Below are 25,789 nucleotides of genomic sequence, written 5' to 3'. Positions count from 1 at the left end.
ACTCCCTTGAGAACAAGCACATCCTTTCTCAGAAAAGGAGACCAAAACTGCATACAATATTCCAGGTGTGGTCTCATCAAGGCCCTGTATAACTGCAACAGCACATCCCTGCACCTGTACTCGAAACCTCTTGCAGTGAACGCCAATGTGCCATTTTCCTCCTTTACTGCCTGCTGCACTTGCATGCTTGCCTTCAGCAACTGGTGCACAAGGACACCTAGGTCCCGTTGCACACTCCCCTCTCCCAATTTACAGCCATTCAGGTAGTAATCTGCTTTCTTGTTTTTGCTTCTGAAGTGAATCACTTCACATTTATCCAAATTATACTGCAATAACCATTGATTTGCTCACTCCAGATCATGCTCAAGGATCTCTGCATCCTTGTCACAGTTCACCCTCCCACCCAACTTGGTATCATCTGGAAACTTGGAGATGTTCCATTTTGTTCCCTTATCCAAATCATTAATATGCATTGTGAATAGTTGGGTCCCAGCACTGATCCCTGTGGCACTCCACTAGTTACAGCTTGCCAATTTGAAAAGGACCCATTAATTCCTACTCTCTGCCAACCAGTTTCCTCTGCATCTCATTGTACTTTCCCCAGTCCCATGCACTTTACTCTTGCACATTAATTCATTCTTGGCTGGCACAAAAGAAAGGTGGCCTGATCGTGACTAAGAAGGGAAATTAGTGATAGCATTCAATCCAAAGAAGAGGCATAGAGATTGGCCAAAAAATTAAGGATCAGGAGCAGTTTTGATTTCATGAAAGAATAACTTAAGGGGTTGTTTAAGGAAGGGGGACAATAGAATACTAGAGTAAGCTTAAAGGGAACATACAAAACTAAATGTAAAAGTTTCTATGGATATGTGAGGAAAGAGAGATGTAGATCCAGAAACAAATTATAGGGAACAAAGGAGGACACCAACTAAATACACATTTTGGTTCTGTCTTCACAAAATAGGTCACATAAAATCCCAGAATGTTGGAGAACACATAATCTACTGCAAGGGAGTTAGTGAACAAAGTCAGTATTAATAGGGAAATCCCTAGGCTTGATGATCTACATCCCAGAGTACTCAAGGAAGTAGCCCTGGAAATTATGGATGCTTTGGTGGTCATCTCACCAGGATCTTTAGACTGTGGAACAGTTCCTACAGATTGGAGAGTTAGATAATGTAATTGCTCTACCTAAGGTAGAGAGAAAACAATTAATTATAGACCGATTAGTCTGACATCAGTGGTGGGGGAAAATGCCAGATGCCACTATAAAGATTTAATAGCAGAGCACTTGGAACACGTTGATAGGATTGGACAGAGTCAGCATGGGTTTATGCAAGGGAAATCACACTGAACAAATGTGGAATTTTTTTGAGGATGTCATGAGTAGAGTTGATAAGGGGGAGCCAGTGGATGTAGTTTACTTTTGACTTTCAGAAGATCTGACATGGAGAATGTGTAAAATTGAAGTGTATGGGATTGGGCCTAGTATGTGGAGATGGATAGAAACCTGATTGGCACACGGGAAACATCAATGGATCATTTTCCAAGTAGCAGCCAGTGATTAGTGGGGTGCCATAGGAATCAGTATTAGGATCCCAGCTATTAATGATTTAGATGAAGGAAATAAATGTAATACCTCCAGATTTACAGGATGACAAACCTGGTGGGAGGGTAAGCCATAGGAATATGTAGAGTTGTTTCAGTGATTTTGACAAGTTGAGTAAATGGGCAAATGGATGGTTTGATAGCAACAAACAGGAACGCAGATTACTAACAAATGGTGCAACGAGACCTGGGTGACCTTGTACACTAGTCACTGAACACAAGCATGCAGGTGAAGTAAGCAAAGTGGCATTGTGGCATTTTGGCCTTGATAGTGAGAGGATTCAAGTACAGGAGTAGGGATGTCTGACTGTAATTGTACAGGTCCTCGGTGAGGCCACACCTGGATTATGTTTGCAGTTTTGGTCTCCTTTTGAGGAAGGATGTTCTGGCCACAGAGGGATCGCAGCAAAGATTTACCAAATTGATTCCTGGGATGGTAGGACTGATAAATGAAGAAAGATGATATCGCTTAAGCCTATAATCACTGGAATTTAGATGAATGGGGGGATGGGGGAATGAAATCTCATAGGATTAGACAAGGAAAATGCAGAAGGGTATTCCTGATGAGCGAGCAGTCCAGAACCAGGGGTCAAAGTCCAAGGATATAGGTAGGACATTTCAGAATGAGATGAAAAATTTCCTCACCCAGAGAGTGGTGAGCCTAAGGAATTCTCTGGTACTGAAAACTGTTGAGGCCAGAACATTGAATGTTTTCACAAAGAAGTTGGATATAGTTCTTAAGGCTAAAGGGATCAAAGATTATGGGGAGAAAGCAGTAAAGGGACTGAGGTGGATGATCAGACATGATCATATCAAAAAACAGAGCAGGCTCCAAGGGCCAAATGGCCCGCTGTTCCATTTTCTACATTTCTATGATTTGTAGTCCAGAATTAGCCATGCTTCTAACCAACATGTCTCAATACAGCTACAACACTGGCAACCACCCAATAATGTGAAAATTGCCCACGCATGTCTTTGTCAACCAAAAAAACAAGCCTTCAACCTGGCAGTATATTTTCAAACATCAGCAAAATGATGTACATTGTTGACAGTGCTGTACAGTGGCACCTGTTCCATCGGAACCTGCACAGTGATGCCCAGTTTAGGTTCCACCAGAGCCACTCAGTTCCTCAGTTCATTACAGCCTTTGTTCAAGCATGGACAAAAACAGCTGAATTCCTGAAGTGAGGTGAGAGCGACAGCCATTGACATCAGCATACTACCCTCAGTGCTTTCTCCAAGTGGAGTTCAACATGGAGGAGTTCTAGTTCATCAGTAGGGGTGGAGACAGGCAGTACTGGGTAATTAGCTGAAGGTTTCCTTGCCCATGGTTAACCTGAAGCCATGAAACTTCATGGTATCAATGTTGAGGACTCCCAGTGCAACTCTCTCCTGACTGTACCCCACTGTGCTACCACCTCTGCTGGGTCTGTCCTGCCTACTTAGGAAAATTAAGGAGTGAACTTGTCAAATGGCTAAACAATGGCAAATGAAGTTTAACACAGGCAAATTTGGGGTAATTGTTTTGGTAGGAACAATATGGAGGTCGTGGATTACCTGGAAGATGACAGTCTGTGTGGAATAGAGGAACTACACCATCATGAAGTACATCAAGCACATAAACAGGACCATAATAAAAGCAATGAGCAGCATCTCAGGAGATGCTGCTTGGCCTGCTGTGTTCATCCAGCCTCACATTTTATTATCTTGGAATTCTCCAGCATCTGCAGTTCCCATTATCTCCCATAATAAAAGCAAACCTTCTGATGAAGGGTCCAGGCCCAAGATGTCAGCTTTCCTGCTCCTCTGATGCTTCTTGACCTGCTGTGTTCATCCAGCTCTACGCCTTGCTACCTCTGAAGCGTTGTTGTGTTTTCCTGCCTGGTATTTAAATTCTGGGGTCCATTGGATTTAATTACATTATTTCCGGCTTTCCTTCACAGTGGTGTGTATGTAGGGTCTAGTTCTATGTGTTTGTTGATGGCCTTCTTGGTGGAGAACCAGGCCTCTAGGAATTCCTGTGCTTTCACTGTTTGGCCTGTCCTAGGATCCTTCTGTAGGCCCAATTGAACTAGTGGTTCTCCTTATCCATGTGAACAGAGGTGAGTGAGTATTGGTCATGTCTTTTTGTTGCTAGTTGGCGGTCATGTACTCTTGTGGCCAATTTTCTTCCTGTTTGTCCAATGTAGTTTGTCGCAGTCCTTGCTTGGAATCTTGTATATGACATTGGTTCTGTCCATAGTGGGTATGGGGTCTTCAAGTTAACAACTGGCAGAGCGTTGACGTGGGTCATCTTGTGATGACCATGAAACCATTGTCAATTGCTATAAAAACCCGTCAAGTTCACAAAAGTCTTTCAGGGAAGGAAATCAGCCGTCTTCGCCTTGTCTGGTCTACATTGACTCCAGAGCTATAGCAATGTGGTTGACTTTCAACTGTCCTCTGAAATAACCCTGGCAAGTTGTTCAGTTGAATCAATCACTTGTGAAGTCTCAGCTAAGAAAGGCAGACCACCTGGCATCAACCTAGGCACCGGAATTGACAATGGTAAAAGCAGCCTTTTCAATCCTGCAAAATCCTCTTTAAATCCTTCTTACTGGGGGCTAGTGCCAAAATGGGGAGCTGCCTTACAGACCAGTCAAACAACAGCCTGACGTTGTGGGGTTTGATTCTGTTAGTATGTCTATTTCCCAGACACAATCATCACTGTCCCAGGATGAGGGCTTCACTGGCCAGACAGCATTTGTTGCCCATCCCTAATTGCCCAGAGGGCCGTTAAGAGTCACCCATATTGCTGTGGGTCTGGAGATACATATAGGCCAGAGCAGGTAAGTATGGCAGTTTCCTTCCCTAAAGGGCATTAGTGAACCAGATAGGTTTTTTCAATAATTGACAATGGATTCGTGGTCATCATTAGATTCTTATTCCAGATATTTATTGAATTCAAATTCCACCATCTGCTGTCATGGGATTCAAACCCAGGTCCCCAGCACGTTATCTGGGTCTCTAGGTTAACAGCTAAGCTATAATCTTGCTCTGCTATTGCATCCTGTCAAAATTCATAACCTCACGAATTTTCACATGAAATTCCATCATGAAGTTTATGTCAACTCATTTCACTAGTTTGTATCCCACTGCCGACTCCTTTTGACAGCCTCACCAGTTGCTTCCCCTTCTATTTTTCTGTTATTTACAAACTTGGTGATGGTACATTCATTTCCATTATCCAAGATCATTAATGAATATTGTAAATAATTTCAGCCCAGCACTGATCCCTGGGGCACTCCACTGGATAGAAGTTGTCGTCCTGAAAATGCCCCCCTTATCCCAACTCTCTGTCTTCTGTTTATTAGCCAATTCTCTACACATGCTCATATTCTAACACTGACGCCTATTATCAAATGCCTTATGAAAACACAAATACTGATTATTTCCCCTTCACCTATCCTGTTTATTACCTCCTCAAAGAATTATAATACATCTGTCAGGCATAACGCCCCCTTCATGAAATCACGCTGTCTCTGCTTGATCATTTTAAGTATTTCCAAATGCTCCCTTATTGCATCCTTTATGATAGGTTCTAACATTTTCCTATGGACGGCCGTTAAGCTAACTAAAAAAATTCCTTTTTGTCTTTGTCTCTTTTGAATAATGGATTTCCAACCCTCTGGGACTTTTCCAGAATCTAAGGATTCCTTGAAGATTACTACCAGTCCATCCACTGTCTCAGCAGCTACTTCCTTTAATATCCTAGGATACATCCTATCAGATCCATGGGACAGAGATAATAGGAACTGCAGATGCTGGAGAATCCGAGATAACAAAGTGTGGAGCTCGATGAGCACAGCAGGCCAAGCAGCATCTCAGGAGCATAAAAGCTGACATTTCGAGCCCAGACCCTTCATCAGAGAGGGGGAGGGGGAGAGGATTCTGAAATAAATAGGGAGATGGGGAGGCAGACCAAAGATGGATAGAGGAGAAGATAGGTGGAGAGGAGAGTATAGGTAGGGAGGGGATAGGTTAGTCCAGGGAAGACTGACAGATCAAGGGGGCGGGATGAGGTTAGTAGGTAGGAAATGGAGGTGCGGCTTGAGGTGGGAGGCGGGGATAGGTGAGAGGAAGAACAGGTTAAGCAGGCGGGGACGAGTTGGGCTGGTTTTAACTAGTGTCTCTATTACTTCTTTTCAAGTGAGAATTGGTTTATTTACTTCCTTCTTCCCCCTTCACTCTGGTCCCTGGATTATTTAGTAATTTTGGAATGCTCTTTAACTGGCCTGTGTTTCTTTCTATATCCTTAAAGAAGATTTTTTTTATACTACTTTATATTCCTTTTTTGGTCATATTTTGTAGGCTTTTAAACCTTTACCAAAACTCTGGATTATCACTAAATTTTGCAATGTGGAATGACTTTTCTACAATTTGATGTTATCTTTCACTTACTTTGTTAACCATAATCCATTTATCTCTTCCTAGAATTCCTCTTCCTCACTTTTGCTGAGTCATTAACTATTATCTTCACCATCTGCTATTATTCCTCAACCATCTTTTCTGCTAAACTCCTTTCCCAGTTCACTCCAGCCAATCCTGCCCTCATCCCAATAGATATTGTTCAAATCAACCTGTTCAGAGGTGTCACTACACACTTCTGGAATAAGTGGAATTTGAATCCAGGTCTCCTAGCTTAGAAGGTTATTACCACTACATTACATTATCACCGTACCTTGCCAATTGCCCTCATCCCTATATAATTACTCCTATTTAGTGTCATAGAGCTTTATCACATAGAAATAGTCCCTTCAGTCCAACCTGTCCATGCTGACCAGATATCCTAAATTAATCTATTCCCTTTGCTAGCTTCTGGCCCATATCCTCTAAACTCTTCCTATTCATGAACCAATGCAGATGCCTTTTAAATGTTGTAATTGTACCAGCCTCCTCCACCTCCTGTGGAGGCTTATTCCACATACATACCACCCTCTGCATGAAACGGTTGTCCCTTAAGTCCCTTTTAAATCTTTCCCCTCTCACCTTAAAACTGTACCCATGAATTTTGGCATATACCTAAGTACAGTGAAAAGTTCTGTGTTGTATACAGTGCAGGCAGATCATAGCATTCAAAGATTGTAGAGTAACAAAACAGAGTGAGGAATACAAAGTTACAGCAGCGAAAAAAGTGCATGAAAAGCAAGATCAACATTAGTTTTGAAATTTGAGAGGTACATTCATAAGTCTGATAACAGCAGAGAAGAAGCTGTTCTTGAACCTGTTGGTACATTTGTTTAAGCTTTTATAACTTCTGCCTGACAGAAAGGTTGGAAGAGAAAAGGGTGGGTTGGGATAATGTTGGCAGCCTTTCTGAGACAGCAAGATGTATATATGGGGTCAAATAATGGGAGGTTGGCTTATGTGATGGTCCAGGCTGTGTTCACAGAGCCATTCCAAGATGTGACGCTCAGATGGTGCTTCTGTAAAACTTGGTGAGAGTCCTTATGGACATGCCATACTTCCTTAGCTTCCTGAGGAAGAAGAGGCATCATTGTGCCTTCTTGACTGTTCACCTCCTTCTTGAAAACACAATATTTACCTCAAACACTTTCTGTGGAAGTGAACTCCACAGGTCCATTACTCGCTGGAAGAAGAAATTTCTCTTCAGGCCAGTCCCATGTGAGCTACCTGTATCCTTAAACTAAGACCCCTGGCTCTGGAATTCCCCACTATTGGGAACATCCTTCCTGCATCTACCCTGTCTAGTCCCATTAGAACTTTATAGATTTCTGAGATATCCCCCTTGATCCTTCTAAACTTGAGTGAATACAATCCTAATTAATTCAATCTCTCCTTGTGCATCAGTCCTGCCATCTTGGCAAACCTTTGCTGCATTCCCTCTACAGCAAGAACATCCTTCCTCAGGTAAGGTGAACAAAACAGCACACAGTACTCCAGGTGTGGCCTCACTGACTCCCTGTATAATTGCAGCAACATTCTCTGTTCCTCTCCACGAATCCTCTATGAAGGCCAACGTTCTGTTTGCCTTCCTCACTGCCTGCTGCACCTGGGCACTTAGTTTCAGTTTCTGGATGTGAGTTTGCTCGCTGAGCTGGAAGGTTAGTTTTCAGACGTTTTGTCACTTTTATTTATTTGAAAAAATATGCTTTATTCATAGCATGTACAAAAAGTAAAACATTTATACACCTACCCAGTCATGCAAGCTGCTCCGGGTTACCCAGGGGGTACATACACCAACTAAAAGAAAGAAAAACAAAAAAAAAACAAAGCAAAGAAAATACCCCAGCAGTCGTCTCCCCACACAGTCCCCATTGGCCCCCTGACCAGTTAGGAAAGGCACCAGCTGGACTCAGTTACCAGATAGGGCCCTTGTTTCTATTCTGGACGAGGTGTTTCATATGGTGGTCTTTCCCCACCGCGCCTTGGCGGCGGCTGCCCCAAGCTTTAGCGCGTCCCTCAGCACGTAGTCCTGGACCTTGGAGTGCGCCAGTCTGCAACACTCGGTCAGGGTCAGTTCTTTCAGCTGGCAGACCAGCAAGTTGCGGGCAGACCAAAGAGCATCTTTCACCTGGATGTGAGTTTGCTCACTGAGCTGGAAGGTTAGTTTTCAGACGTTTCATCACCATTCTAGGTAACATCATCAGTGAGCCTCCGACGAAGCGCTGGTGTTATGTCCCGCTTTCTATTTATCTGGTTAGGTTTCCTTGGGTTGGTGATGTAATTTCCTGTTCTTTTTCTCAGAGGATGGTAGGTGGGCTCCAAATCAATGTGCTTGTTGATGGAGTTCCGGTTGGAATGCCATGCTTCTAGGAATTCTCGTGCGTGTCTCTGTTTGGGTTGTCCGAGGATGGATGTGTTGTCCCAATCAAAGTGGTGTCCTTCCTCATCTGTATGTAAGGATACGAGTGATAGTGGGTCATGTCCATCAACAAACACATTGATTTGGAGCCAATTTACCATCCCCTGAGAAAACGAACAGGAAATGACATCACCAACGCAGGAAATGACATCACAAGGAAACCTAACCAGATAAATAGAAAGCGGGACATAACACCAGCGCTTCGTCAGAGGCTCACTGTTGATGTTACCTAGAATGGTGATGAAACTTCTGAAAACTAACCTTCCAGCTCAGCGAGCAAACTCACATCCAGAACCTCAACCTGAGCTACAAATCTTCTCAAAACTCGCTAGCATCTTTCACCACATTGATGGTCCTCCAGGTGCAGTTGATGTTGGTTTTGGTGTGCGTCCCGGGAAACAGCCCGTAGAGCACGGAGCTGCTCGGGACGAACCTCGACAAATACCACTGCATCCCCCTCCAGACCTCCTGCACATAGGCACACTCCAGAAGGAGGTGATCGACAGTCTCATCCCCCACCGCAGCCGCCTCGAGGGCAGCGTGCAGTGGCACAGAGATTCCGGGCATGCATAAAGGACATCATTGGAAGAGCCCCTCTCACCGCCAGCCAAGCAATGTCCTTGTGCTTGCTTGAAAGTTCTGGCGATGAGGCATTCTGCCAAATGACTTTGGCAGTGTGTGTGGGGAACCACATGATGGGATCCACGCTCTCCTTTTCACGAAGGGTCCTGAGGATACTAGGTACTGACCACTGCCTGACGGCCTTGTGGTCAAAGGTGTTTCCTTTCAAAAATTTCTCCACGAAGGACAGGTGGTACGGGACGGTCCAACTACTCGGAGCGTTCCGCGGCAACGAGGCCAGGCCCATCCTTCACAACACCGGGGACAGGTAGAACCTCAGTAAGTAGTGACACTTGGTGTTTGCGTACTGAGGATCTACTCACAGCTTGATGCAACCACACAGAAAGGTAGCCATCAGGGCGAGGGTGGCGTTCGGTACGTCTTTTCCCCCATTTTCCAGGTCTTTGTACATGGTGTCCCTGCGGACCTGGTCCATCCTCTACCCCCAAAATGAAGTGGAAGATGGCCCAGATGACCACAGCAGCGCAGGTCCAGGGAAGAGGCCAGGCCTGCGCCACATACAACAGTACCGAAAGCCCCTCGCACCTGACAACCAGGTTCTTACCCGCGATGGAGAGGGACTGGAGCATCCACCTGCTCAGCTTCTGCTTCAGTTTGGTGAAACGCTCCTCCCAAGTCTTAGTGCACACCCCAGCTCCACCGAACCAAACACCCAGCACCTTCAGGTAGTCTGTCCTGACGGTGAAGGGGATGAAGGAGCGGTTGTCCCAGTTCCCGAAGAACATGACCTCGCTCTTACCTCTATTGACTTTAGCACCTGAGGCCAGTTCAAACTGGCCGCAGATGTCCAACAGCCTACTCACCGACCAACGACTGGTGCAGAAGACGGCGACATCGTCCATGTACAGGGAGGTCTTGACCTGAAGGCCTCCGCTGCCTGGGATAGTCACGCCCTTCAGGCTCACGTCCTTCCTGATGGAGGCGGCGAAGGGCTCCACACAGCACACGAACAAGGCAGGAGAGAGCAGGCAGCCCTGCCTGACTCCAGATCTGACGGGAAAACTTTCCGATTCCCACCCGTTGATCGAGACTGCGCTAACGATGTTGGTGTAGAGCAGCCAGATCCAATTGCGGATGCCCTCCCCGAGCCCCAATTTGGAGAGGACGTCCCTCATATAAGCATGAGAGACCCTGTCGAAGGCCTTCTCCTGGTCCAGGCTGACGAGGCAGGTGTCCACCCGCCTGTCCTGCACGTAGGCGATCGTATCCCTGATGAGCGCGAGGCTCTCAGCGATCTTCCTGCCCGGCACAGCACAGGTTTGGTCAGGGTGAATCACCGACTCCAGGACAGACCTGACCCGGTTGGCTATGACCTTGGCCAGGATTTTGTAGTCCACGTTCAATAGTGAAATGGGACGCCAATTCTTAATTTCTTCCCTCTCCCCCTTCCTCTTGTAAATGAGGTTGATGATGCCCTTCCTCATGGACTTGCACATTTCCCCTGCCCAAAGCGCGCTATCGTACACCTCCAGCAGGTCCTGGCCGACCAGGTCCCACAGAACGGAATACAGCTCGACTGGTAAGCCGTCGCTCCCGGGAGTCTTATTCCTCTCAAACGACTTGAGGGCTCTGGTCCGCTCATCCAGGGATATCGGCCGGTCCAGCCACTCCCTCGTGCCGTCGTCCAAGACCTCTGTGATAGACGACAGGAACGGCTCGGAGGCCGTGCTGTCCGTAGGCTTCGTGTCGTACAGTCCGGCATAGAAGGATCTGCTGATCCTCAAAATGTCGGGCCAAGACGACATCACCGAGCCATCGTCCTCCTTCAGCCGGCTAAGCACAGAGCTCTCTTTGTGCACCTTCTGAAAGAAGAAACGCGAGCACATCTCGTCCTGTTCCACGGAGCGGACCCCAGACTGGAAGATTATCCTGGAGGCCTCCTCGGTGAAGAGAGAGGCTTGCTGGCCCCTCACCTTGTGGAGGTCCTCCGTGACATCTAACCCCATCGACTGCAGAAGGAGCAGGTTCTGCATCCTTTTCTGGAGTCGCGACAGCTTTCCCCGCCTCTCTCTTGCCTTCCGAACACCCTTGAGGACAAAGAACCTCTTGATGTTCTCCTTCACTGTCTCCCACCAGTCGCCCGGAGTCTCAAAGAGGGGTTTCACGGTTCTCCAACCGGCGTATTCCCTCTTAAGCTCCTCGACGTTCTCTGGGGTCAACAGAGCCGTGTTGAGCTTCCATGTCCCCTTGCCAGCCGGCTGGTTGTCCTGTAAATGACAGTCGGCCAGCAGGAGGCAGTGGTCAGAGAATAACACCGGCTCGACGCCGGTGGACCTGACCGAGAACGCCCGTGACACAAACAGGAAGTCTATCCTTGAGCGGATAGACCCATCTGGCCGCGACCAGGTGTATCTCCGCTGCGCTCCGTCTGCAGGGGCGCTGAAGACGTCAAGCAGCTTGGCGTCCTTCACCGTGCCCATCAGGAATCTGGACGTGACGTCCAGTTGACTCGCCCCACCCGCTGTCCCCATGCCGGATCTTCCACCTGCATCGATGATGCAGTTGAAGTCTCCGCCTAGGATGACCGGCCTGGACGTAGCCAGCAGGGGTGGAAGCCGCTGCAGGACGGCCAACCGCTCACTCCGTACTGCTGGGGCGTACACGTTGATCAGCCTCAGGGGAGCATTCCTGTAGGTGACATCAGCCACTAGGAGGCGGCCCCCCACCACCGCCTGAACTTGAGAGATGAAGTTGCGCCCCTGCAGCAGAATAGCCAGGCCCAAGGAGCAACTGTCATTACCCCCCGACCAGATCAAAGGCCCACAGGTCGAGGCGCTGGACCACTTCCCGTACCTGCTGAGGTGCGGTATCCCGCAGTTCTGCAGAAACAGGAGGTCCGCCTTGATGTTGGTCAGGTAGGCCAACGTGGACACATCTTGCGGTGGACTTGACGCTGCGCACATTAACGCTCTCAACTCGTACCTCCATTGTGGGCAGTGACTGCAGTACCCTCCCCAAGCCCAAGGTCCAGCCCCTCCATCTGTCCCTTCACGCCCATTGCCTGGGCTAACTGCTGGATGCTCTACGGGCTCAGGAAACCGTCCGTGTTGCCTTCCGGGTGGCATCCCCCATCGGGGGTACGGAGGCAGGAGAGTCCGGTTCTGGGTCAGGCTGGGGACACGCTGTTTCCTTCTTCCCGCCTGAAGGTTCCGGGGGGGCCTCCAGGGCCCCAGTGGCACCTGGCTGGGTGTCAGAGGGAGCCTCAGGATGCCTCCCGTCACCTGGAAGCGGGGTGCTGCTTTCCTTCTCCCTTGGGATCTTTAGCTTCTGCTTTGGGCAGGCCTCTTCCGAATCTCCCTCGTCGGAGGAGCTCTTATAGCCCCCCGTAGCTGCCTCTTCCCGCCTGATGATTGCGGTGCTGGGGCCCGCTGGCGCGTCTTCCTCCTCGCTTTCTGGACCGTCATCCACTCCCCTGGGTCACCTGTCGCCTCCTCCATCGACTCCGGGTTGTTGGGGGGGAGCGGAGCCTGCAGGGGCGCTTTGCTGGCCTCGGGTCCATCCTGTGGGGCTGGGCCCTCCTGCACATTAGTGGGGTCCTTGCAGGGGCCTGGTGCCTTCCTCTCTTCCAGGGGGGCTGGCCCTGCATTGCCCCTGCCGGCGACCTGGGCGTAGGTGCTCCCCCACTGCGGGCATGCCATATAGAAGTGGCCCGCTTCCCCACAAAGGTTGCAGCTTTTTTCTTGTGGGCAATCCTTTGCAAGGTGTCCCTCCTCCCTGCAGTTCCTGCAGATGGTGGCTTTGCAGTCGGCCGCCACGTGACCTGACCTACCACAGGCATGGCAGACTTTAGGTTGCCCTGTGTAGGTCAGGTAGCCCTTGCTCCCGCCGATCGCGAAGCTGGACGGTGGGTGTACGATGTTCCCATCCGCGCCCGTCCTCAGCATCACCCTGACTTGCCTCTTACTGGTCCAGATCCCAAAGGGGTCCATAATGTTGGTTAGGTCCCCTTCCACCTTCACGTACCTTCTGAGGAAGGTTAGGACATCAACTGCTGGCACATGCGGGTTGTACATGTGTACAGTGACCATACGGCTCCTCTGCGCTGGCATCACGAACAGTGGGACAGCGGTCAGTTCAGAGAGGGGGCCCTCACCACCTTTCTCCTTGAAAACCTCCAGGAAGCGCTCGCAAAGCTTGGCAGTCCTGAAGGTCACATCGTAAAAACCTCCTCCGGGGAAATCCTGCAGGCAGTAAATGTCCACAGCAGTGAACCCACAACAGTCTAACAGGACCCTCTTCACGAAGAAGGTGCAGTCCACAGGTGCACCTTCATCACGGAAACACGGATGGTGTTCCGGACCCCTGACCCGGGGAACGAGCGCTCGCCGCAGCCATCGTTGCAGGTTGGCTGCTCCCCTGAACCAGCATTAGGCCGAAGCCAGCATTAAGACCCACTGGTTGCAAGGATGCACAGCCAACCCGACGTCTTCCTTCCACCTCCAACTCAGTCACGCTCTCCTCCTCTTGGTCCACAAAAGAGTGGGTCTTTATTTTGTTCCGGATGTAAGCTGGCTCACTGAGCTGGAAGGTTCGTTCCCAGATAATCAGTCACCTTTCTAGGTAACATCAACAGTGAGCCTCCGACAAAGCGCTGGTGTTATGTCCTGCTTTCTATTTATCTGTTTAGGTTTCCTTGGGTTGGTGATGTCATTTCCTGTGTTGATGTCATTTCCTGTTCTTTTTCTCAGAGAATGGTAGATGGGCTCCAAATCAATGTGTTTGATGATGGAATTCCGGTTGGAATGCCATGCTTCTAGGAATTCTCGTGCGTGTCTCTGTTTGGCTTGTCCTAGGATGTATGTGTTGTCCCAATCAAAGTGGTGTCCTTCCTCATCTGCATGTAAGGATACTAGTGATAGTGGGTCATGTCTTTTTGTGGCTAGTTGATGTTCATGTATCCTAGTGGCTAGCTTTCTGCCAGTTTGTCCAATGTAGTGTTTGTCACAGTTCTTGCAAGGTATTTTGTAGATGACATTCATTTTGCTTGTTGTCTGTATGGGGTCTTTTACAGCTAATGAACTTAAAAGACCCTATACAGACTACAAGCAAAATGAACGTCATCTACAAAATACCTTACAGGTATTCTTACTGTTTACTTGGTAAAGAAATTTCTCCTGAATTCCCCAACTGGATTTATCATCAACTATCATGTATCTATGGTCCTTAGTTCTTGTCTCCCCATGGGGGAAGACCCGCTCAGTGTCTACGGCACTGAAATCTATTCTCATAATCACACTACGAGTCACTATTATTGCAAAGTGCTTTGCTTTTAATATCCAAAATTGGAAACATCATAACATCCTCAATGAGGAATAATTATTTTGAATAATTGGTGATCTGGACAAGAACTGAAAATCACTGGAAGGCTAACCGACTCAACACTGACATTGCCAAATTACCTGATGCAATTTAACCACAATGATCTCAACTAAACCCAGGCCCAGTCAAGATTTACATCACTCACTGTCTTACTACGCAACTTTGTAATGCAATCCAGACATTGCTAACCAGCACACATCCATGAGTCAGAAGGTCATGAGTTGAAATTGGACAGCTGAAACTTAACAAAAGAAGACCATGCTAACTCTTAGTGCCACTCCCTCAGCACTGACCCTCCGACAGTGTGGCGCTCCCTCAGCACTGACCCTCCGACAGTGCCCACTCCCTCAGCACTGACCCTCCGACAGTGCCCACGCCCTCAGCACTGACCCTCTGACAGCGCGGCGCTCCCTCAGCACTGACCCTCCGACCATGCGGCGCTCCCTCAGCACTGACCCTCCAACAGCGCGGCACTCCCTCAGCACAAGCTGTCCGACAGTACTTCGCTCACTCAGCGGTGACCGTCCAACAGTGCGGCGCTCCCTCAGTACTGATCCTTCAACAGTGTGGCACACCTTTAGTGCTGACCGTCTGACAGTGTAGCACTAAGAGGTAACACAGTCTGGAGCTGGATGAACACACCGGGCCAGGCAGCATCAGAGGAGCAGGAAAGCTGATGCTTCAGTTGGGGAACCTTCATTGAAGGGTCAGTGCTGAGGGAGTGCTGCACTGTCGGAGGGTCAGTGCTGAGGGAGTGGGCACTGTCAGAGGGTCAGTGCTGAGGGAGTGCCACACTGTCGGAGGGTCAGTGCTGAGGGAGTGCCGCACTGTCGGAGGGTCAGTGTTGAGGGAGTGACACACTGTCGGAGGGTCAATGCTGAGGGAGCATTGTCAGAGGGTCAGTGCTGAGGAAACGCCACACTGTCGGAGGGTCAGTGCTGAGGGAACGCCGCACTGTCGGAGGGTCAGTGCTGAGGGAACACCGCACTGTCGGAGGGTCAGTGCTGAGGGAACGCCGCACTGTCGGAGGGTCAGTGCTGAGGAAGTGCCGCACTGTGGGAGGGTCAGTGCTGAGGGAACACCGCACTGTCGGAGGGTCAGTGCTGAGGGAACACCGCACTGTCGGAGGGTCAGTGCTGAGGGAACGCTGCACTGTCAGAGGGTCAATGCTGTGGAGTGCCGCACTGTCGGAGGGTCAGTGCCAAGGGAACGCCACGTTGTTGGAGTGTCAGTGTCGAAGGAGCGCCGCACTGTCGGAGGGTCAGTGCTGAGGGAGCGCCGCACTGTCGGAGGGTCAGTGCTGAGGGAGTGGGCACTGTCGGAGGATCAGCGCTGAGGGAGCGCAGCACTGTCGGAGGGTCAGTGCTGAGGGAGTGCCGCACTGTCGGAGGGTCAGTGCTGAGGGAGCGCCGCACTGTCGGAGGGTCAGTGCTGAGGGAGCGCAGCACTGTCGGAGGGTCAGTGCTGAGTGAGCGCCGCACTGTCGGAGGGTCAGTGCTGAGGGAGTGCCGCACTGTCGGAGGGTCAGTGCTGAGGGAGTGCCGCACTGTCGGAGGGTCAGTGCTGAGGGAGTGCCGCACTGTCGGAGGGTCAGTGCTGAGGCTTTGAAATTGTCACAGCCTCTCTGACATTCTTTTGTACCCTCATATTTCTTGCTGTTCTTTCACAAAATTTTCAAAGTTGGCACTCCAATGTTGAAATTTGGAATGAACTTCTGATGACATCCATTCACACTGATATATCACAAAACTATGTGTTTTTGTCCTAGGGGTGGCTCTCTCTCTCTGGCAAAACTATGTGTTTTTGTCCTAGGGGTGGCTCTCTCTCTCTGGCAAAACTATGTGTTTTTGTCCTAGGGGTGGCACTCTCTCTCTGGCAAAACTATGTGTTTTTGTCCTAGGGGTGGCACTCTCTCTCTGGCAAAACCATGTGTTTTTGTCCTAGGGGTGGCTCTCTCTCTCTGGCAAAACCATGTGTTTTTGTCCTAGGGGTGGCTCTCTCTCTCTGGCAAAACCATGTGTTTTTGTCCTAGGGGTGGCTCTCTCTCTCTGGCAAAACTATGTGTTTTTGTCCTAGGGGTGGCACTCTCTCTCTGGCAAAACCATGTGTTTTTGTCCTAGGGGTGGCTCTCTCTCTCTGGCAAAACCATGTGTTTTTGTCCTAGGGGTGGCACTCTCTCTCTGGCAAAACCATGTGTTTTTGTCCTAGGGGTGGCACTCTCTCTCTGGCAAAACTATGTGTTTTTGTCCTAGGGGTGGCACTCTCTCTCTGGCAAAACCATAGATGACCTTTATTTTTGTTCCTCTCATTGTGACTCGGTCTTGTTCCATGGTGTGACTCTAGCCATTTTTGCATTGACTGTATTAGTTGTAAATCATTTGATCAAATATTGTTCTTCTCCCTGTTTGGATGAATAGCACCCATTACCTAAATATCCAACACAACCGCACCATCCTTCAATGACATGGGTAATCACTGATAAATTGTTCACGTATTTATCACTCTACCTGACTTGACTTTGTGTTGATAAAACCCAACTGGTATTACAAAAGCTGACATTTCCTTTACAGTAGGAGTCAACAGAATTTGTTAATATCCTTTTGACAAATCAATTTTCAGAAACTCACTCAAGAGATGTGAGTGTCACTTGCTGGGCCCAGCATTTATTGCCCATCCCTAATTGCTCTTGAGAAGGTGGGGGTGAGCTGCCTTTTTGAACCACGGCAGTCCACATGTTGTGAATTGACCCACAATGCTTTTAGTAAAGGAGAACAGTTCTCTCTGCTCCCATCAAACATTCCCAGAACAGTGGCAGCATGGTGTTAGATATGGAGTAGAGGTGCCTCCACTCATTTAACTGAAAGTAAAGCCCTCTTTGCTCTTTGAAAGTGAAACTGAAAGTTTCTCTTCTTTTAAACTGAAAGTAACACCATCCCCATCAAACAATCCCAGGAGAGGCACAACACAGGCTGAGATATAGATTAAATCTCCCCGAGTATTTCAAACTAATATTAAAACTCCTCCACATATTGCTTGAAACAAGGGCAGGTACAGCACAGTGTTAGATACGGCATAAAGCTTCCACTACTGTTTTAAACTGAAAACAAAATTCTGTCCACCCTTCAAAATTGAACTTAAAGTTCCCTCCACATTGCTCCATCAAATGCTCCCAAGACAGGGACAGTTTAGGGTCAGAAATAGAGTAAAGGTCCTCTATGCTGTCCCAATCAAGCTCTCCAAGGACAGGTATTGCATGGGGTGACAGAGTAACCTTCCTCTACACTGTCCCCATAACACACCCGGGACAGGTACAACATGGAGTGCCCTGCCTGCAAGTAGTAGACTCGCCAACTTTAAGGGCATTTAAATGACCATTGGTAAACATTGGATGACAATGGAATAGTGTAGGTTAGATGGGCTTCAGTTTAGTTTCACAGGTTGGCGCAACATCAAGGGCCGAAGGGCCTGCACGGCGCTGTAATGTTTTGTGTTCTATGGGGTTAAATACTGAGTAAACCTTCTTCAACACTCTTGTCCAGTAAATGCTCCCCGGACAGCTTCAACACTGCATTAGACACTGTACAGAGTTAAGGTCCCTCTAGCGCCCTCATCTGTACTACCTTTGTAATTAATTCATTTAATTCCTGTTACTGGGGCATCTATGTCGCCACATGTCAAAGAGATAGAAAACACAACTGATCTATGAAGTCTGTGATAACGGGAACTGCAGACGCTGGAGAATCCAAGATAATAAAATGTGAGGCTGGATGAACACAGCAGGCCAAGCAGCATCTCAGGAGCACAAAAGCTGACGTTTCGGGCCTTGACCCTTCATCAGAGTCTTCTCATTTCAGCCACCCAGGGTCATGTTCCTCAGTAGTCCCCAGTCACCAACATCCATTAATGCCCTGGGATTTATATCACACATTTATCACAGTACAACATCACAGGATAGACTCTCAAATTAAATTTTATATTGCAACAGAATTTGGAGAATACTGTGGTACTGGAAGGGAAGATTAGTGAGACATTGGTGAGGCTATGGAATGATTTGAAAACAAGGATGAGATTTTCAAAACTAATTTGGTGAAGCATTGGGAATCAATTAGGTCAGTGAACATTCGGAGTGGACAGGGACCACGGTTGCTTGTGATATACAAAAATGATCTGGAGGAAGGTCTGATTACAAATTTGCAGATGACACTAAGATTGGTGGAGAAGCAGATAGTGAAGGGAACTGTCGGAGAATGCAGCAGAATATAGATAGACTGGAGAGTTGGACAAAGAAATGGCAGATGGAGTTCAATCCAGGTGCGAGGTGATGCATTTTGGAAGATCCAATTCAAGAGCGAACTATATGGTAAATGGAAAAGCCCTGGGGAAAACTGACACACAGAGAGATCTGGGTGTTCAGGTCCATTGTACACTGAAGATGGCAATGCCGGTCGATAGGGTGGTCAAGAAGGCATATGGCATGCTTTCATTCATTGGACGGGGTATTGAGTACAAGAGTTGGCAGGTCATGTTGCAGTTGTATAAGACTTTGGTTCGACCACATTTGGAATACTGCGTGCGGTTCTGGTCACCACATTACCAAAAGAATGTGCTGCTTCGGAGAGGAGTGCAGAGGAGGTTCACCAGGATGTTAGATAATAAAATGTGAGGCTGGATGAACACAGCAGACCAAGCAGCATCTCAGGAGCACAAAAGCTGGCTCTCTGATGAAGGGTCTAGGCCCGAAACGTCAGCTTTTGTGCTCCTGAGATGCTGCTTGGCCTGCTGTGTTCATCCAGCCTCACATTTTATTATCTTGGAATTCTCCAGCATCTGCAGTTCCCATTATCTCTCACCAGGATGTTGCCTGCTTTGGAGGGCACTAGCTATGAGGAGAAGTTGAGTAGATTGGGATTATTTACATTAGAAAGACGGAGGTTGAGGGGGGACCTGATTGAGGTCTACAAAATCATGAGAGGTATAGACAGGGTGGATAGCAAGAAGCTTTTTCCCAGAGTGGGGGACTCAGTTACTAGGGGTCATGATTTCAAGGTGACAGGGGAAAAGTTTAAGGGAGATACACATGGAAAGTTCTTTACAAGAGGGTGGTGGGTGCCTGGAACGCATTGCCAGCGGAGGTGGTAGAGGTGGGCATGCTAGTGTAATTTAATATGTATCTAGACAGATACATGAATGGGCAGGGAGCAGAGGGATACAGATCCTTGGAAAATAGGTGACAGGTTTAGATAGAGGATCTGGATCAGCGCAGGCTTCGAGGGCCTGTTCCTGTGCTGCAATGTTCTTTGTTCTTGGAACAATTTGGGAGCTTTGGGCCTTGAATTCTACATGAAACAGATCAGAATGAGCTCCAGAGAATCATAATGACTGAGAGGTTTCCCCATCACTTGTTGTAAGCAGCAGATATCTGCTTTCCCCGAAACCCAGATAATTTTCTGTCAATGGTTTATGGTGAAACTACACAATATGAGTGCTGAACTTTCACTGAGAGACATTTGACCCACTCACCAAAACAACAACACAAGATAAAATTAACCTCCTGACTGTTAGTCCAGTTCTAGGATTGCATAACTTGCCTGTCAAAGCCTTAATTTTCTTCACCACACTAATTTTAAAGCATCTAGCAAAGTGTGTATTTTTCCCAACAGATACCATCTGTCCTCAGTTTTACAGTTCTCATCCTTGTTCTGAAATCCTTCCATAGCCTTGTCCTCTATGATCTCTGCTTTCCTCTAATTGTGGCTTCTTGAACATTCCTAGATTTTATTTATTCCTCCATGGACAGATGTTTCTTCAGTTACCTGGCTCCCAAGCTTTGGAATATTCTCATAATTATAGCACAGCAACAGGCCCTTTGGCCCAGCATGTCTGTGCCAACCATGATGCCATTCTGAACTAATCCCATCTGTTTGCACATGGTCTACATTCAAAGTTTTGGCAAAGTTCTGTTGTGGGTGAGGTTGTTGACTTGTTTGCCGAGCTGGCTTGCTCATGTTCATGAGGGAGAACAAACCAGCTCAGCGAGCAAGTCAACAACCTCAAGGTCCATATTCCTTCATTCCCTGCCTGTTCATGTGTCTGTCTAAATGCCTCTTAAACATTGCTATTGTAACTGCTTCTATCACCTCCCCCCGCAGCGTGTTCCAGGCGACTACCACCCTTCGTGTAAAGAAAACTTTGCCTTGTGTATATCTGTTAAACTTTTCCCCTCTCACCTTAAACCTATGCCCCATTGTATTTGACATTGCTACCCATAAAATGGGAAATGGGATCAAAATCCAGGTTCAGAACTGTATCATTGATTGAGACAATTACTGTCGACAAAGCAACACCCACAGCCCTCCCAATGAATAACTCACATAGAATCATAGAGCCCCTATAGTGGAGGAGCAGGCCAATCAGCCCTTCAAGTTTATACTGACCCTCCAAACAGCATCCCACACGCAGACCCAACCTATCCCTGTATTTCCCATGGTTAATTCACCTGGCCTGCACATCCTTGGACATTATAAGACCATAAGACATAGGAGTGGAAGTAAGACCATTCAGCCCATTGAGTCACTTTGCCATTTAATCATGGCTGATGGGCATTTCAACTCCACTTCCCTGCACTCTCCCCGTAGCCCTTGATTCCTTGTGAGATCAAGAATTTATCAATCTCCGCCTTGAAGACATTTAACATCCCAGGCTCCACTGCGCTCCGTGGCAATGAATTCCACAGGCCCACCAGTCTCTGGCTGAAGAAATGTCTCCTCATTTCTGTTTTAAATTTACCCCCTCTAATTCTAAGGCTGTGCCCACGGGTCCTAGTCTCCCCACCTAACGCGTCCACCTTTTCTAAGCCATACATTATCTTGTAAATTTCTATTGGATCTCCCCTCAAGCTTCTAAATTCTAATGAGTACAATTATGGGCAATTTAGCACGGCCAATCAACTACCGTGCACAACTTTGTTCCAAGCAGTGAGGGAAAAGAAAATAAACCAATGCAGGAAGTCATGTGGCTTCACGTATATGGGGAAGTGGTTTTATTAAGATATAAACACGTCACTCAAACATTCTATAATAGCTCCAACATCAGCAGGGCAAACTCTCCAACTGAGATCGGCTGCAATCAAACCACAAATGACAATCAAAACCTTCAGGAATCGGCAGACTGGTGAGAATTTAAATTTCTGTCTTTGAGATAAAAATGATAGAAAAATGCAGGCAGTAATATGGAGTAACATTTATAAATTAACATCAGAGTAATTACTACTACTACTACACTGTTAAAAATGTTCAAATTAGGAAGTGTTTTGAAAGCGTAAATATTACAAGCTGCTTCCGTAACAGGTGGGCGGGTAACTTGAGCAGAAATCTTTCAGGGGAGGTGGTTATTGTTTGGACTGTTAATCCAGGGACCTGGGTTCAAATCCCACCACAGCAAATGTGGAATTTGAATTCAATAAATATCTGGAATTAAGAATCTAATAGGTCTGTGAATCCATTGTTGATTGTTAGTAAAGCCCATCCTGTTCACTAATGTCCTTTAGGGAGGGAAACTGCCATCTTTACCCGGTCTGATCTACATGTGACTTCAGACCCACAGCAATGTGGTTGATTCTGAACTGCCCTCTGGGCAATTAGGGATGGGCAATAAATCCAGCCTAGCCAGTGAAGCCCTCATCCCATGAATGAGTAAAGCAAAGAAAAGAAACTTTCTCCACATGGAGACCTGAGAATGCACTGCCTAAAACGGTGGTGGAAGAAGATCCAACAGGAACTTGCAAAAAAAGATTTAGAGAGATATTTGTTTGAAATTATTATCAGGTTAATGTAATAGCCCATTAACATTTTAAAGGGAAATAATTGCAGGGTTGTTGCAGGGAGTGGAAATAATTAGAAGGCTCTCTCAATACGGACCAAATAGCTTCCTTGTTAATATAGCACAGAAGTTCATTCAGCCCGTCAGGTCTGCTCTGGATCTCCTGATGAGCATCCAGTTGACCTCATTCTGATTCCTTCCAACCCCCTTCTGAAAATTCCCTTTTCAAAGGTGACTACTGAATTTGTATGCGCTGCCCTAAACAGCCAGTGAATTCCGACTGCTGGGCTTCATTTTATGAAGAAATTTTTGATAGGACAGAACTCCAACCTCACTGAAAACGCAGATGATGCTGAAGCTTTCTGTCTTTCACTCAGGATCAGGAGGAGGCCATTCAGCCCTTCAAACCTACTCTGCCATTCAATAGGATCCTGGCTGATCTGACATTCCTCATGTTGACCTTCTTACGTTTTCCCTGTAATCCTTGATTCCCCGACTGATCAAGAATCTTCTTCATCCTTAATTATACACAATGACTCTGCTCCCACAGCTCTCTGTGGCAAGGAGTTCCAAAGACTCACAGCCCTCTGAGAGAAGAAATTCCTCCTCATCTCAGTGTTAAATTACTGTCCCCTTATTCTAAGCTTATGCACTCTGGTCCTAGGCTCTCCAATGAGGGGAATCCCCACAGTACTTACTGTGTCAAGCCCCTTAAGAATCCTATTGCCTCAATGAGATCATCTCTCATCCTTCTAAACTCCAGTGAGTAGAGTCCCAAACTGTTTAGCCTTTACTCATGAGACAATTCTTCCCTACCAGGGATCATCCCAGTAAAAACTGAAAGAACTGTGGAAGCTGCAAAACAAAAACAAAAACAAAAGTTGTTGGAAAAGCTCAGCAGGTCTGGCAGCATCTGTGAAGAAAAAATAGAACATAGAACAGTACAGCACTGTACAGGCCCTTCAGCCAACGATGTTGCGCTGAACTTTTAACCAAAACCTAAGGTCTATCTAACCCCCACCCGTACCTTATACTATCATCCATATGCCAATCTAATAGCCCCTTAAATGCCCCTAATGAGGCCGACTCCACTACCCTCTCTGGCAATGCATTCCACACACCTACTGAGTAAAGAACCTACCTCTGATGTCTCCCCTATATCTACCTCCATTCACTTTAAAACTATGCCTCCTCATAACAGCTACCTCCACCCTAGGAAAAAGTCTCTGGATGTCTACTCTATCTATACCTCTGATCATTTTGTACACCCCTATCAAGTCACCTCTCATCCTTCATTATTCTAAAGACGAAAGCCCTAGCTCTCTCAACCTTTCCTCGTAAGACCTTCCCTCCATTCCAGGCAACATCCTGGTAAATCTCCTCTGCACCTTTTGCAACGCTTCCACATCTTTCCTGCAATGAGGCGACCAGAACTGGACACAATACTCCAGATGTAGCTGAACCAGGCTTTTGTATAGCTGGAGCATAACTTCACGGCTCTTGAACTCAGTCCCTCTATTAATGAAAACTAACACACCATACGCCATCTTAACAACTCTATCCACCTGGGTGGCAGCTTACAGGGAATTGTGAACATGAACCCCAAGATCCCTCTGCTCCTCCACACTGCCAAGAATCCTTCCGTTAACCCTGTATTCTGCTTTCAATTTTGTCCTACCTAAATGAATCACCTCACACTTCAGGGTTAAACTCCATCTGCCACTTCTCAGCCCAGCTCTGCATTCTATCAATGTCCCTTTGTAACCTAGAACAGCCCTCTGCATTGTCCACAACGTGACCCACCTTGATATTGTCCGCGAACTTGCTAATCCACCCTCCATCCAAATCATTTACAAAAATCACAAATAGAAGAGGGCCCAGAACAGATCCTTGTGGTACACCACTCGTAACTGAGCACCATGTTGAGTATTTTCCATCCACTACCACCCTTTGTCTTCTAAAGGTCAGCCAATTCTGAATCCAATCTGCCACATTTCCCCTGTATCCCATGCCTCCTAACCTTGTGCATGAACTTACCATGGGGAACCTTATCAAACGCCTTACTTAAATCCATGCAAACCACATCCAATCTTCTGGCACTATGCGGTGGACAGTGACGACAAGAAGATCATTGCCAAAGGCCCTGCAATTTTGTTCCTTGCATCCCATAGAATCCTTGGATAAATCCCATCAGGCCCAGGGGACTTATCTATCTTCAACTTCCTCAGAATTCCTAGCACATCTTCTTTACTAACATTGACCTCTAGTAGCCTATCAGCCTGTTTCACAACATCGTCCTCTACAACAAGGTTCCTCTCAGTTGTGAATACTGAAGAAAAGTATTCATTTAGGACCTCTCCCGTCTCTTTAGGCTCTGTGCACAAATTCCCTCTACAATCCTTGATCAGCCCTACCCTTTCTCTGGTCATTCTCTTGTTCTGCACATCCATGTAAAAAGCCTTGGAGTTTTCCTTGATCCTGTGTAAAAATCAGAATTAATGTTTCGGGTCGAGTAACCTTTCCTCAGAATTTAAGATGATCAGCCAAGCTTATCACATAGCTCATTATGCTTACAACTTTCATTCAGGCCCTTAGTGGGAGTGACCATACCCCTGGACCGAGAGCCCCAAGTTCAAGTCCCACCTGCTCCAGAGGTGTGTAATAACATCTCTGAACAAGTTGATCAGAAAAATACCTTAAATTAAAATAAACACAACATTCATACATATGCAGGGACTCTAAAATCAGAAGCTAAATGTTCCAACTTTGCACCTTTGTGGCTGTTCAAAAGCTTGGAGAAACCATTCCCTACCGCTTTCTGTATGGCAACACAGCAACCAATCAGGGTTGATTTGCCAAACAATCAGTACCTTCTTCATCTGCGGTAAAAATTCCCATGGTTCTGTGAAGATTCATACTTAATATTCTTTCATTTATATTGATGGGCGCAAAATGAAACATTTCAATAACATACTTCTCACTTCAGCAAGATTCAATTTCTGCAGTATCAAGGGGCAGTGTGGCACTCCCTCAGCACTGACCCTCCCACAGTGCCCACTCCCTCATCACTGACACTCCGACAGTGTGGCACTCCCTCAGCACTGACCCTCCGACAGTGCCCACTCCCTCAGCACTGACCCTCCGACAGTGCCCACTCCCTCTGCACTGACCCTCCGACAGTGCCTGCTCCCTCAGCACTGACCCTCCGACAGTGCCCACTCCCTCAGCGCTGACCCTCCGACAGTGCGGCGCTCCCTCAGCACTGACCCTCCGACAGTGCGGCGCTCCCTCAGCACTGACCCTCCGACAGTGCCCACTCCCTCAGCACTGACCCTCCGACAGTGCCTGCTCCCTCAGCACTGACCCTCCGACAGTGCCCACTCCCTCAGCGCTGACCCTCCGACAGTGCGGCGCTCCCTCAGCACTGACCCTCCGACAGTGCGGCGCTCCCTCAGCGCTGACCCTCCGACAGTGCGGCGCTCCCTCAGCACTGACCCTCCGACAGTGCCCACTCCCTCAGCACTGACCCTCCGACAG

General features: G+C 47.6%; 1 protein-coding gene across 4 annotated transcripts in view; it reads left to right on the top strand.

Annotated features, from left to right (window-relative positions):
* Positions 1–25,789, top strand: part of LOC132209781 (interleukin-1 receptor accessory protein-like 1) — a 79,043-nt gene that overhangs the window by 4,172 nt on the left and 49,082 nt on the right. The window contains exon 1 of one of the 4 annotated variants that reach the window (XM_059646869.1): positions 21,472–21,604. The exons of the other annotated variants lie outside the window; for them this stretch is intronic. Within the exon in view, the coding sequence (XP_059502852.1) occupies positions 21,571–21,604 (34 nt within the window). The 5' untranslated portion in view covers positions 21,472–21,570. Of the gene's footprint in view, positions 1–21,471; positions 21,605–25,789 lie in introns of those variants that run through there. 4 annotated transcript variants of the gene reach the window in all.

Source organism: Stegostoma tigrinum, chromosome 6, assembly GCF_030684315.1.
Source record: "Stegostoma tigrinum isolate sSteTig4 chromosome 6, sSteTig4.hap1, whole genome shotgun sequence".
Lineage (NCBI taxonomy): Eukaryota > Metazoa > Chordata > Chondrichthyes > Orectolobiformes > Stegostomatidae > Stegostoma > Stegostoma tigrinum.
This window is presented reverse-complemented; position numbering and strand designations above follow the sequence as displayed.